Source organism: Myxine glutinosa, chromosome 5 (assembly GCF_964187855.1).
Source record: "Myxine glutinosa chromosome 5, kmMyxGlut1.1, whole genome shotgun sequence".
NCBI lineage: Eukaryota > Metazoa > Chordata > Myxini > Myxiniformes > Myxinidae > Myxine > Myxine glutinosa.
Window position 1 is genome coordinate 109,593,583 of NC_136265.1, and position 14,635 is coordinate 109,608,217.

Below are 14,635 nucleotides of genomic sequence, written 5' to 3' on the forward strand. Positions count from 1 at the left end.
GGGAAACGACTAGGCCGGCGCTCGCTTCCTGCCATGAGCGTCGGCCATTCCGGCAACCTTTTGTTCATCACAGACACCGCATCCGGGCGGCGTTTCCTGTGCGATACGGGAGCTCAGGTGAGCGTTATACCCGCCTCGGGGCAGGACAAGCAGGCCGCGCTTTGCTGCCCCGCCTTGGTCGCCGCAAACGGCTCCTCTATCCGCACCTTCGGTTCATGCAGCGTCGCACTCTGCTTTGGGGGCCAGCGTTTCGAGTGGGATTTCGTCACAGCGAACGTGCCCATGGCTTGGTTGGGTGCGGATTTTCTTTGCGCCACAGACATTTGGTTGACGTAAAACATCGTCGGCTCGTTTTTGACGCCATCCACGGCCTTTCCCACCCGGGCCGGAAAGCGTCACAGAAGCTCGTGGCAGTGAAATTCGTCTGGCACGGGCTCCGGAAGGACGTCCGCAACTGGGCCAACGCCTGTGTCGCCTGCCAGCATGCGAAGGTCCACCGGCACACCCAGGCCCCGTTGGCACCATTCGACGTGCCCGTGCGGCATTTCGACCACGTCAATGTGGACCTGGTGGGACCCCTTCCCCCCTCGCAGGGCTTCACCCATCTCCTCACGATGGTGGACAGGACCACCAGGTGGCCGGAGGCCGTCCCGCTGACGTCAACGACGTCCGCGGACGTGGTGCAGGCCTTCATCGGCGCCTGGGTCGCCCGTTTCGGCGCACCCTCAGACATCTCCTCTGACAGAGGCCCACAGTTCACCTCTGAGCTTTGGGGCGCGGTCGCTCAGGCCTTGGGGGTCAAACTTCACCGCACCACGGCCTACCACCCCCAGGCCAACGGCTTGTGTGAGAGGTTTCACCGCTCAATGAAGGGTGCTCTCAGGGCCAGCCTCCAGGACGACGGTTGGGCTGACAGGCTCCCGTGGGTGCTAGTGGGCCTCCGGACGGCCCCTAAAGAAGACCTCCAGGCTTCTACCGCTGAGCTGGTCTACGGCCAACCACTGCGTGTGCCGGGGGAGTTCATCCCCGACGCCACCGGCCCCTGGTCCGCGGCTCGCCAATGCTCGGTCCTCCAGGAGGCCGCCAGGAGATTTGACCCGGTGCCCACGTCTCATCATGGCTGTCCTCAGCCCCATGTCCCCCCAGCGCTTCGCACAGCGGAGTACGTTTTTGTGCACCACGACGCGCACCGGGGACCACTCCGGCCGCCGTACGATGGGCCTTTTCGGGTCTTGAGGAGGGGCGACAAGTCGTTCGTCGTCGACATTGGCGGCAAACCGGACCATATCTCCGTGGACCGCCTCAAGTCGGCCCATTTGGACCTCGACCAACCTCCACGGTTGACCCTTCCTCCACGGCGGGGCCGTCCACCATCGAACAAGCCCCACGCCCGACCATCCGCCACCAAGCCGTCTCCCACCCCCACACAAATCGCCAGGGGTCGTTTCGGCCGGGTCATTAAGGCCCCCCACAAACTGACTCTCCCTGTACAAGTGAATTCTTGGGGGGGTGCATGTAGCGGTTACCGGACACAATTCTCTTGTACCGGCCGTTGATGTAATCAGCGGGCGGTCATTCGGGTTGCATACCACGCCCCGTTGAGAGGCGGGGCTTACTGTTTGAATTTGAAAGATATATTGCCGCTCGGCATAGCCTTTTTCAGTGCATTTGTGCCGAGCTCGGAATAAACAGCTCAGTGAAAATCAGCTCGTTGTCGCGTCCATATTGTTGGAGTTCGATGTGAGAGCACAGCTCCACAACTCAATCCATGGGATCATCCTGATGAAGGTACATGTGTAAAATCTGCATACGAAAAACCACCGCCATGATCAACAGGGGCATCCTCATAGCACGTGGTGCGTGTGCCGAATATGCGTGCGCAAAACCGCTCCAATGATTCATGCATTTTCATGAAAGAACGTGGTGCGTGTGGTGAATCTGCGTTCGCGAAAAACAGCTCCCATGATCCTCGGGAGCATCCTTAGGAAGGCATGTGGTGCACGTGCTGAATCTGTTTGCGCAAAACCGCTCCCATGATCCACTGGAGCATCCTTATGAAGGCACATGGTGCGTGTGCTGAATCTGTTTGCGCGAAACAGCTCCCATGATCCACGGGAGCATCCTTCGGAAGGCACATGGTGCATGTGGTCAATTTGCGTTCGCGAAACAGCTCCCATGATCCACGTGAGCATCCTTAGGAAGGCACGTGGTGCATGTGCCGAATCTGTGTGCGCAAAACTGCTCCCATGCTCCACCGAAGCATCCTTATGAAAGAACATGGTGCATGTTGTTGCGATCGTATTTAGTGACCCTCCACCATGATCGTGCCAAGGCTCACTGCCACTTTATTGAATCTCGCGAGAGTAGGAAAAGAGTACAACAACAATTACAACAGGAAGCTCGCCCCAGGATCATGACATACGATCCGGTATCAACACATCTTTGCCTTTCAGCAAATATTGCTGGGATATAAAAAGTAAACAAGAACTATGATGAAACAATATGGCAATGCTCCTTTAGATAGTGTTGAGCATTCAATTCAAATCAAAACAATATAATTCACTTCAAATCAGTCAATATAATTCACTTCAATTGGCAAAATACAATTCCAAGCTAATTTACCAGGTTATTAAAATGGCAGTCATCTTTGTGTTCATTAACACTGCACTTATTAGTAGGATGACAACTTTATATCTCTTCAATTAGTCTGGCAGGCTTATTGGAGATCCGAGTACTGTGTCTCAGAGCTGGTACAGGCATTTGCTCCTGCACCTGATGTTGCGCTGGCACTGGCTGGGTGGCTGGTCCTGTTTGCTCTCCTTGCAGTGGTCGCTGTTCCAGCTCCCCAGCAGTCGACAACTTCTCCTCGATCACAGGCCACCTAGCCTGCGCTGGGAAACACTCCTTGGTAGCCAAGAGATGTCGCCTGTTTCTTCGAAAGATTCGTCCATCATCAAGCTCCACCTCATATGAACTGGGACCCACCATCCGCACTATTCAGCCTCGGTCATCCCAACGGCCGTTGTCCCTCACATGTATGGTTTCCTATTCTTTTAGTTCTGACAGCTCGAGGCTCAGGGCGCTGCAACTCTGGCTTCCAAGCTATTGTTGGAAGGCGGGTTCGGAGCTTCCTTCCCATGAGTAGTTCCGCCTGTGACCATCCGTTTTCTAACGGGGCATCTCGGTAGGCTAACTGAGCTAAATATGGATCCTCTCCTCGCTCTCCAACTTTCTTAAGAAGTCTCTTCACAATCTTGACTCCACTCTCAGCCATACCATTTGATTGGGGATAGTAAGGGCTTGACATGATGTGCTCAAACTGCCAGTTTAGTAAGAACTTCTTGAATTCAGCACTGGCAAATTGCGGTCCTCCATCACTCACCACATGGCTTGGGATCCCTTGACGTCCAAAGATAGACTTAAGGTGGATGATGACCTCCCTGTTAGTCTCTGACGTTAGCAAGGCTACCTCCAGGTAGTTAGAGAAATAGTCCATCACCAGCAGATACGGCTTACTGGCAGAGTAAAATATGTCACACCCCACCTGGACCCAGGCTTTATGCGGCCTTTCATGCGGCTGCTGTGGTTCTGCACACTGAGCACTGCGGTGTTTCAAACACACATCACAGCGGCTCACATAGTCATCAATCTGACCATACATGCCTGGCCAATAAATGGCCTCCTGTGCCCGTCATTTACACTTTTCCTTACCCAGGTGACCCTCATGAATCCTGCCAAGCATACCACTGTGCATGCTGAAAGGAATAACGATTCGCTGGCCTTTCAGAAGAACTCCATCAACTTCACTCAGTTCGTCCTGAAATGTGGTGTAAGGCTTCGGACACTGCATTCTCGGGTCTTTGATGTAGCTGATCACCTGTTGCAAGATGGTATCCTCTGCAGTTACTGCTGCTAGCTCAGCCCACTTAGCCCCAGAAACTGGAAGATTCTCTCAGACCATGCAGACATGAACTTCTACATCTGTTTCATTCTTCCTGCTCACTGTCTCTGTTGAGCAGGCACGACTCAGTGCATCTGCAACCACCAGGTGTTTTCCCAGTGTATATTGCCACTGCAGTTCATACTTTTGCAGATGTAGGAGAAGTCTTTGAAGGCGAGGCAGCGCTCCCCTAAAAGATTTGCCTGCTATTGCAATGAGAGGCTTATGATCTGTTTCTGCGATGACTTTCTGGCCATAAATGTATGCATGGGATCATTCACAACCATACACAACACCAAGCATTTCCTTTTCAATCTGTGCCTAATTAGTCTCTGCCACAGTCATTGACCTTGAAGCATAGGCAGCGGGTAGCCAATGTCCCTCTTTCTCCTGCAGAACTACCGCTCCTAACCCATTCTTGCTGGCATCCGTCGAAACCTTGATTGGCCTTTGTGGATCATAGTACTGTAGCACAGGCTCCTTTGTCAATAGCTGTTTAATGTCTTGTCACTCCTTGGCATGCTCGTGGTCCCACTGGCAATCGGTATCTTGTTCCAACAGCGATCTGAGAGCGGTGGTGCGGGCTGACAGGTTAGGCAAGAACCTATCGACGTATGTCACCATCCCAAGTGCTCTTCGCAATGCATCTCTGTCCGAGGGTGTGGGCATCTTGGTGATCGCCTCCACCTTAGCTGGATCCGATTGCACTCACTGCACTGTTATTCGATCTCAAATATACTGTTGCGGGTTTGAGAACCCACACAGATAACATCATTAAAGGTTAAAGGTTGCACCCCATAGATAGGCCACAAGCAACACGTAGGTCACCATAGGACGTCAGTTATTTTATAGTCTGTGTTTAGATAAGGCCATTCCCAATAGTTGCATCTGCGTTGCATCAAACAAATAAGAGTAGGCCCCTTTGTTCATTTGGCAGCCTCCCTTCATCGACGCCATTAAGCGCTCTCCTGTCTATGCCCCATCGGCCCTCCCAATTTGGTACCCTCCTTTGCCAGCAGCCTTCGCTGCCCTTGGGCTCGCTCAACCCAGCCAAAAGCCACGAGGTGAAGCCTGGAAAAAGGGGGCGGAGCGCCAGGATGGAGGTGCGGCCACGTCAACCAGCCATCAGGGCGGAGCCGGTAAGCCAACACCAGCCAACCAGGGCTGAGGTGAGGTCGCCTGACCGGGCGTGGTTTGGGTTTCCAGAGCGTTCGCTGGCTTGGGTTATAAAAGCATGCACGCAAAGCCCTTAAAGAGGACTGATGGGGCGAGCTCACATGAAGAGGACTCGAGAGTATATGCGCTTTACCAAGAGAAGGCTGATGGTGAGGACTGCCTGAGCTCGCTCGCATTAAAGAGGACTTGTTGGAAGGTTGGCTTATTGAGGACTTATGAGAAGGACTCATTGGAGAGCGCGCTAAAGAACTCGCGTTATGAGCTTTGATTGAGGCGGCTGCTTTGGGAGGACGTGTGCGAAAAGCGCTACGTATAACCGCCAGTATACCAACCTGTCCCCGTCACGATAATTGTCCGCTATGCGGTTACGCTACGTGGAGAGCTGTCTGCCGTCCACCTTCATCGCCTGGTACGGGTCGAGGACCGGAGCCGGACCGAAGCCTGAACACCATCGCCGGACCTTCCACCCTACCATCTGCATCCCCGCGTGAGGGATTATTATTATTAATTCCAGAGTTATTGGTACAAATGTGATTTTCACCCTTTGATGACCTTGATATTTAACTTGGTTCATTGTTGGCCACATATCATACTCTGGTTGACCCACACTACTATCCTATCAAGTTTGGTTACAATCGGTACAGGCATAGCCGAGATGTGACAATACATTACCCATGATGGTGGAAAGACAGATACACGCAGAGACAGACAGAGCTGCTCATTCTAATACTTCGCTAACCTCCTCCGGAACCGAGGTAGGTATCGATTCTTCGCCTGTAGATCTGTCACGATAGTATTAGCCCTCCAATAGAAAGGGCCCCCATGTGAGGTTTGCAGGAGGCCACCGACATACCCAGCGGAGGCTCTGCATACCGGGTACTGTCAGCCAGAGCCAGTTGAGCCTGGGACTTGCATAAGGCAGCTAAAAAAAAACAGCTACCCTGCCACCATGTTCTCATAAGCAGTAGTGCTTACCTAAAAAAGGGGACTGAACATGAAAAGTGCTGTTGTTCTGCAACGGTAAACCACAGATACATAGAAATACCAAGAAATAAAAGATGACCTTCTGTGCTCCTGCCCCAATAGGCAATACTCAATAGTAACAACTCGGTTTTATTTGGACAGTTGTTTCATTCATTAACTTCATATTATATCGTGTTTGTCGCTTTACTCTCTTTTTACATTTTAAATGCGTCTGTTTACTCATTTCTCACCCCAAGACACAGAAATACAACCGACAAAACTGCGTCAGCATCATGATGAAGACAAGTGGAGCGTGTGACGAATCTGCGTGCAAGAAACCGCTCCCATGATCAATGGGAACATCCTCATGAAGGCGAGTGGTGAATCTGCCTGCGAGAAACCGCTCCCATGATCAATGAGAACATCCTCATGCAGGCGAGTGGTGAATCTGCGTGCGAGAAACCGCTCCCATGATCAATGGGAACATCCTCATGCAGGCGAGTGGTGAATCTGCGTGCGAAAAAACCGCTCCCATGATCAATGGGAAGATCCTCATGCAGGCGAGTGGTGAATCTGCCTGCGAGAAACCGCTCCCATGATCAATGGGAACATCCTCATGCAGGCGAGTGGTGAATCTGCGTGCGAGAAAGCGCTCCCATGGTCCACGGGAACCTCCGAATGAAGGTGAGTGGTGAATCTGCGTGCGAGAAAGCGCTCCCATGGTCCATCAAACGTGGGACCGAGTCCACGAGCACGCGCTCCACGATGACGGGACACGTGACCAACAAGGATCAACAACCGATGAGGGGAAACATGGTCGTTCGGAGAGCTTCTGTGGACCCCGGGTCCAGCGTTGGTGAACACGAGGACAAGGACACGATACCCGGTACGTGCCGTGTTCGCTGCACCGTGAACTGGTGGTTCCCGTGCACGGTCCGTGCTCCATTGCACAAACCAATGGCTCAGGTAGAGAGAACCGCACGTGAGTGTGGAGGAAAACAGACGAATTGTTGCTGTTGGTGGAGAAAATAAACCAAACGGAATGTTTTGATCCTTCTGATCGATCACGTGGTCATGCATTTATTACGTACGCACTGTTTGAGTGTGATGGTGATTTTGGAATTAAAACGGACAAAAGGGAGGGAATGGAGGCACATAACAATGAAGGTTGAGGCAGAACTGTTTATTGTATAAATGAAGCACCTGGTCATACCGTGTGTCACATGATATCAGCAACAACAACTCATAACATGTTCCTTCTCAAAGTTGAAAAGCTCACACTTGTGAACAAAATGTGACACTGTCCTGTGGGGGGGTAAGTTGAGCTACCTTTTGGTGGTGTTGATCTTGAGTCCGAGGTATCGCATCGTCAAAGATGGAATCTACCTTGATTTACACAGCAAGTGCAGGTGAACAGTTTGTGGGCCATGTTAGTCATGCAGGATCAACACCAGTGTCTTCATGAAGCAGAAATAAATAAAACACTCCAGCTCATCTTACCCCCATCGATGGGGTATGTTGATCCATGAACTGGGGTATGTTGATCCATGAACTGGGGTATGTTGATCCATGAACTGGGGTATGTTGATCCTCTGTGTATGGCGGAACTGTTTATTGTATAAATGAAGCACCTGGTCATACCGTGTGTCACATGATATCAGCAACAACAACTCATAACATGTTCCTTCTCAAAGTTGAAAAGCTCACACTTGTGAACAAAATGTGACACTGTCCTGTGGAGGAGAGGGGGTAAGTTGAGCTACCTTTTGGTGGTGTTGATCTTGAGTCCGAGGTATCGCATCGTCAAAGATGGAATCTACCTTGATTTACACAGCAAGTGCAGGTGAACAGTTTGTGGGCCATGTTAGTCATGCAGGATCAACACCAGTGTCTTCATGAAGCAGAAATAAATAAAACACTCCAGCTCATCTTACCCCCATCGATGGGGTATGTTGATCCATGAACTGGGGTATGTTGATCCATGAACTGGGGTATGTTGATCCATGAACTGGGGTATGTTGATCCTCTGTGTATGGCAAATAAAGGTGATTACGGGAAAAGATGTTTAACTCACAATCCCATCAGCGGTTTCGAAGAAGAAGTTGCAAATGTTTACGGACTGATGGAATGACGGACGGACGACGGGCCATGGCATAAGCTCCCCGGAACTATGTTCCAGGTGAGCTAAAAATCGAACTGACCTCATAAATGGTGAAAATTTGCTTGAGTGCTTCATTGATGTGCTTTGCAGAAGGTCCAATGACACAAACAACCTCTGCGTATTCCAAAGACATGAATAAGCCATCCTTTTATGATAAACGAAGCCAAAGGCGGAAAAGCGTCACCTGCAGTGGTGTGTAATGGTGTTCTCTTTTTAGCCCTTCATTTGAATTCCTCGCTTCAAAGCATAACTCACTACCTGCCATGATCTTTCCTGGGAAAACCACATTTCTAAGCTGGCCTCCAAAGTCAGTCGCCGAATGGGCATCCTCAGTCGTGCGAAGTTCTTCCTTGGCACACCTGAGCTCCTCACCACAAACGAGGCTTTCATCCGCAGCTCAATGGAGTTGAGCAGCTTTTCATCCGCAGCTCTCCCCTCTGGGCTGGTGCTCCTGCCTCACACCTAGCTCGTCTTCACGCTGTTGAAACCAAAGCATTCAGAATCATTGGAATCTCCCGCGATGAAGCTGGTTCTCACGACCTTTCACTTAATCACCGCAGGCAGGTTGGTGGTCTTTCCGTCTTCTACCGACTCCTCTCCGGCCTTGCTCCCCCAGCTCTCTCTGGGCTCTGCCCCCCAAATATTCCTGCAGGTCGCACAAGATCTGCCTGCAACCCTCTTATGGTTAAACTGCCGAAATCAAGACTCTCTGCTCACCTTCACTCCTTCATTCCTCTTTTCTCCCGCCTCTGGAACAAACCTTCAATCTCTTCAATCCCACTCCTCCCTCCAGGGTTTTAAATCAGCTGTTCACCACAATCTGTTATCTTCTCCCATCCAAAACCTTGATCTTTTCCACCCACGCTAATTCACCCCAGATCCACTTTTTTGAAATACCAACTTCTCTCCTAGAAATCCTAGCAGTGTCTATGTGTTTTTTTAACCTCTCCCACCCTCCTCCCCCCTTCCCGTGCCTCCTCCCCCCCCCCCCCAAGCCCTCTTCCTCCCACAGATCTCCCGATGTCCCTGTTCTCTACTGTTGTGCTTGTGTGCTTCCCTCTCTCTCCCCATCTTGTCTCCCACTCCCATTATTATATGTTTTATGTGTCAGTTTGTGGTTTTCTGATCAATGTTAGCTCTTACACGAGCCTCGATCTTGTATACAAAAAAACCCTGAAGAGCCATCCTTCTTTACAATGATCACAAGGTTGTTGTTTTTTTTACCCGGCCCAGGTGCCCGTTCGCGCATGTAATGACACCTTGTGATTCAACGTCCTCGAGCTTCTGCCTGAGATCAGGCAAGTTATGTGAACTTGACGTGGAGGTTCGATGACTGGCACAGCTCCTTCATCGAATTCAATGTGATAGGGACAGTTAAACCGTCCAATGTCCTGGGAGACATCTGCGTATGCCTGGGTTATACAGGGAAATGTAAGTGGTTTTGGGTACAGGTGCATGTATCTAAGATCCATCAATAGGTGGGGCAGACAAATTGATAACGTAGAACTCAAACATGCCCTCTCAGTTTTCTGTTTTGCAGCAAAGGTTAGCTTTGTGTGTGATATGGTTCCCCCCCGCCCCGACTCCCCCCCCCCCCCCCCCAACCATGAGCTTTGAGAGTGATGGATGAACTATGGTTGTGGGGTTTCGGTATCAATTTCCTATGAAGGGCTTTTTTTTTTCTTTTTCTTTTTGTATACTGAATCGAGGCTCGTGAAAGAGCTAACATTTACTTCACAAACAAATCAACCAGACAAACAAAATATATAAAAAGAGGGAGCGGAAGACAAGATGGGGAGAGAAAGGGAAGCACACAAACACAACATTTGAGAGCAGGGAGATGTGTGGGAGGGAGAGGGCTTGGGGGGAGGAGGTGTGGGAAAGGGGGGGGGGGGGTGGGAGAAGTATAAAACACAAAGACACCAAGGACTTCCAGGACAGAAGTTGGTATTTTTAAAAAGTGGATTTGGGGTGAAATTAGCGGGGGTAGAAAAGATCAAGGTTTTGGATGGGGGAAGATAAGAGATGGTGGTGAACAGCTGTTTTAAAGACCTGGAGGGAGGAGTGGGATTGAAGAGAGTGACAGTTTTTTGCCTTACAGAAGGCAAAAAGCTAAGTTTTCATTGGATCTGACTGCAACATAACAAGCTTCTTGGTCGTCCAGAAGTTGGTTCACTTAACATTAAAAATTAAATTGAAGAATTGAGTGAACATGAAGGTTGAAGATGTTTTTTGATTTAGGAATTCAGAAATATTACCTCAAGTTTTTCTTTGTATTTTTCTTTCCAGATTATATTGTACAAGTGAAGGTGGAGTCTGACCTGATGGATGATTGGTCCTCACAAGGCAAAGGTTTGAACAACAATCTGCTTTTTTATGTTACACATAATGATTGTACAATGTTCGGAACATTGTTTGAAAGAGAGAAGCCTGGTGTTGGCTAAACGGTTAAGGTGGCTGGCTTGGGATCTTAGGGTCCTGAGTTCAAGCCCTGTCGTGCCATTGCATTAACACCAGGTGGGTTGACTCAGCTCGCCATCCTTCCGAGGTTGGCAAAATGAGCACCCGTGTGCTTGGAAGAGAGCCATTTGAGTATCCTGCATCAGAGTGGCGACCCGTCCAGAATTGTTCACAACAGCCTAGAAACTGCTTCAGCAGCTCTATGCAGCTGCAGATGCAAAAAGGAGTGCTCTTCTTCTCTTCTTGAAAGAGAGATGTTGGTGTACTTGTTCTTTTCAATCTGTACCTCTTTTCTTCCCTGCCAACTCTGGATCCTTCCTACTTCCTCCCTAATTATCCTTTTCTGTGTTCTGTTCATGTTCCTCCTTTTAATTCCTCTCATATGTTCAAAACAACAACAACAACAACACGCATTTTAAGGCCATTTTCCCTGCAAGAGTGGGGTTAGCCTTGCGGTCCCCATGACAATCTTCTCCATCTTGCCCTATTTTCTGCATCTCTCCTTGTTAACCCTCTTGCCCGCATTTCTTCTTCCACCATCTTTAGCCAAGTCTTTCTCGGTCTTCCCCGTCTTCTACTTCCTTCTACATTCATTTCCATCACTCTTCTCAACCAGTCACTTTCATCCTTCCTCAACACATGACCAAACCATCTCAACCTGTTCCTCTTCACAGCATCAATCACAGGCTCTATTCCCATCATCTTTCGCAATTCGTCATTTGTCTTCCTCTCTCTCAACGACACTCCGCACATCCACCGAACCATTCGCATTTCCACCCTTTCCAGCCTTCGTTGCTGCTCTACATTCATGACCCATGTCTCGCTCCCATAAATCATAACACTTCTCACACATGCAGCATACACCTTTCCCTTCAGCTTCAACGACACTCCCCTCCTCATCAGCACGCCACTCAGTTCCCGAAACTTCTTCCATGCACATCTCACTCCAGCAACCGTTGCCGAGTCTGATCCACCTTCTCCATTCAGCATGTCTCCGAGGTAGCAAAATGTTTTCACACCTTCCAGCTTCACGCCGTCTCCAACTCAACATTTCCTCCATCTGCAGCTCCCTCTGTGCACACCTTACATTTGAATGTAGCTGCCACACTGGTTAGTGACCTTCTCAGACCACTACATTTTTGATGAACCCACTCAGCGTACATTGTACATTGAATGGAGTTCACTCCGACACCCTTCCTACACACAGCACATGGCCACTTCCCAGTTCTTTCAACCTCACCACATGCTTTTCCACTTACCATCACCCTCATCTTTCGGATATTCACCTTCAGACATTTTGCCTCCATACATTCCTTCCACTTGTTCATCTTTTCCTCTTTTCCTTGTTCATCTTTTCCTCGGTTTCCATCCATACTTTCCGCAATCATATTTCCACAATCATTCCTCTCATATGTTCAATGAATAAATTAATTTTAAAATGAGTGTGAATTGCATCCAACGAGGCTGAATTTGGGGGGATTGGGAGGGGGGGCATAGAGCCTAGGGTGGAGTATGTGGAAGAAACTCGGTTTCCAATCAGTTCTTATGCACAACAGAATCGAATCATTTATTCATGCGCATGGAGAGAGAAACACACAGGTACGTGCACTAAATCTGTCTAAGCGCTCCAACAGACGCTCTTATACACACAAGTAAACAGCAGTTGCATCGTGTGGGAGAGCTAAGGAAACGGAGTACATCAAAGTGTGGGAAAGCTAAGGAAACGGGATACATCTGGTATGTAAAACTGCTGATAAGAGCATTTTGGTGAGGATGTTGCATGGGAAATCACGCAAATGATAAAATACAGAAGCGTAAATATACATTTAGTCACGTAGCCTTAGCCTAGTAGAATGGATTAACAAGTCGCAATTCGGCATAGCAAACATACAAAACGTTAGGGCGTATTTTAAATATGGAATCGGTAAAGTGTTCTTATAGGTTAATCTATGTGTAGATGTGTGCATGGATGGGTTTAACTTACTTCCACAAGGGAGACGACTTGCCATTGCTCTCAGAGGGAGCGTTTCTGGTTTGTAAAAATCAAGAAAAATATTCCTTTCCCTTCACCTCGTGCCCCAGTTATTAATATCTAATTTATACTTTTATTCTTCGTGTGCTTCTTTTTGTAATTATGTCCTTTGTGTGCTTCTGTGTTACTGCAAGTTAAGCTTGATGATTTATTTTGAGTAATTAGGATGTAATTTGTAAATAGGAATTAGGAATGAAAGATATTTAAATTTTATTGCAAATTGTTCCACCTCACCTCGCTTCACCTGTTGGTGTTGGTTCAGGTGAAGGCAGCACATGAACTTCTTTCTTTATCAGTACCTGTTAAGCATATTTACCTCCACCACCAAAGGTGGATGGAGGTTATGTTTTCACCCCTGTCTGTCTGTCTGTCTGTCCGTTTGTGAACAAAATATCTCAAAAAGTTGTGGACGGATTTGGACGAAATTTGGCAGAGTTGAAGCGGATGTGACAAGGACGAAATGATTAGATTTTGGTGAACATCTGGATTCGGATCCGGCTCTAGAATTTTAAAGTAATTCTTCACCATCGGGCCAAAAACGATACATTGCGGGATATCTCAAAAAGTTAAAGATGGATTTGGACGGAACTTGTTGGACAGGTTGTGTGTGTGACAAGGAAGAAGTGGTTCAATTTTGATGAAGATCTGAATATGGATTCGTATATGAGAATTATTTAATTTTTCAAGTGATTCTTCACCATTGGGAGATGGGGCCAAAAACGATACATAGCAGAATATCTCAAACAGTTATGGATGGATTTGGACGGAACTTGTTGGACAGGTTGTGTGTGTGACAAGAAAGAATCGATTCAATTTTGGTGAAGATCCGGATCCGGCCAGTATAATTTATTAAGTGATTCTTCACCATTGAGTGATACGTCCAACCAGGCGGAGGTTTGCTCTCGACTGGGTGCCGTTCTAGTTACTTTCTTTTTTTAATGTTTCTCGAAACTCCTTCACCTGTTATTTTGCCTGTCGACGAGCCTCGTCTCTGCAGAAAATGGCTGTGCGGGTGCTGTGCGGGCTGATATAAATACCTCATCCTGGGAATTCTTCCAAAGTAAATTGCTCTCTCTCATGCACAGATTTATCCCATCTCGTCTTCAGTTGTCATACCCTTCCTCCCGTCCATGGTACACGGAATCTTGTGGTGAGGCTGTTGCCCAGAAACAACTTGCCTTCGTCTCCTGGAAAGCAAATCCAACGGAAGGAAATCTCATTTCCTTTCACAAAGCCCGAAACAAGTGTGTGTCCACCCTCAGGAGAGCCAGGAAACAATATCTCTCCATTCTCAAGACCGAACTCTCTTATCTGTCTCCCTCTTCCAAATCCTGGTGGCGTCTGGTCAAATCCGTTTCTGGTGTTTGTTCCCCCTCCATCCCCTCCCTTACCTCAAACGGCTACACAGCTGACTCCGCACGTGAAAAAGCTGAATGCCTCAACTCTGTGTTTGCCTCTAAATCTTGTGTCCCAAACCCATCCCTCTCTGTACCCACCATACCCAGTCGTACCCTGCTGCTCCTGGACTCCGTGTCCTTTCCTCCTGACAAGGTGGAAAAGTTTCTGTCAACCCTCGACTCTGATTCTGCAACTGGACCCGACGGCATCAGCCCACGGGTCCTAAAATCCTGCTCTGCTGCTCTATCTCACCCTCTCTCTGTTCTCTTCACCCTCTCTTTTGCTCAAGGTCAACTGCCATCTGCTTGGAAATCAGCCAACATCACCGCTTTGCACAAAAAAGGTGCAAAAACAGATCCTAGCAACTACAGACCAATCAGCCTTCTCCCAATTATCAGCAAAGTCATGGAATCCATCATTGCTTCGGATATGAAATCTTTCCTCTTCTCCAATGGCTTGATCTCTGATCATCAATTTGGTTTCAGACCAGGTCACTCTACTCTGG

At 48.7% G+C, this 14,635-nt stretch overlaps 1 protein-coding gene across 4 annotated transcripts in view; it reads left to right on the forward strand.

Moving 5' to 3' along the window:
- Nucleotides 1-6,786: 6,786 nt before the first annotated feature.
- Nucleotides 6,787-14,635, forward strand: part of LOC137415035 (uncharacterized) — a 79,292-nt gene continuing 71,443 nt past the window's right edge. For 2 of the 4 annotated variants that reach the window (XM_078778507.1, XM_078778506.1), the window contains exons 1-2: nt 6,808-6,965; nt 10,530-10,592. In XM_078778507.1, the coding sequence (XP_078634633.1) occupies nt 6,845-6,965; nt 10,530-10,592 (184 nt within the window). In that variant the 5' untranslated portion in view covers nt 6,808-6,844. Of the gene's footprint in view, nt 6,966-10,529; nt 10,593-14,635 lie in introns of all 4 variants that reach the window. The other 2 variants (XM_078778505.1, XM_068100590.2) reach the window with 2 other exon arrangements.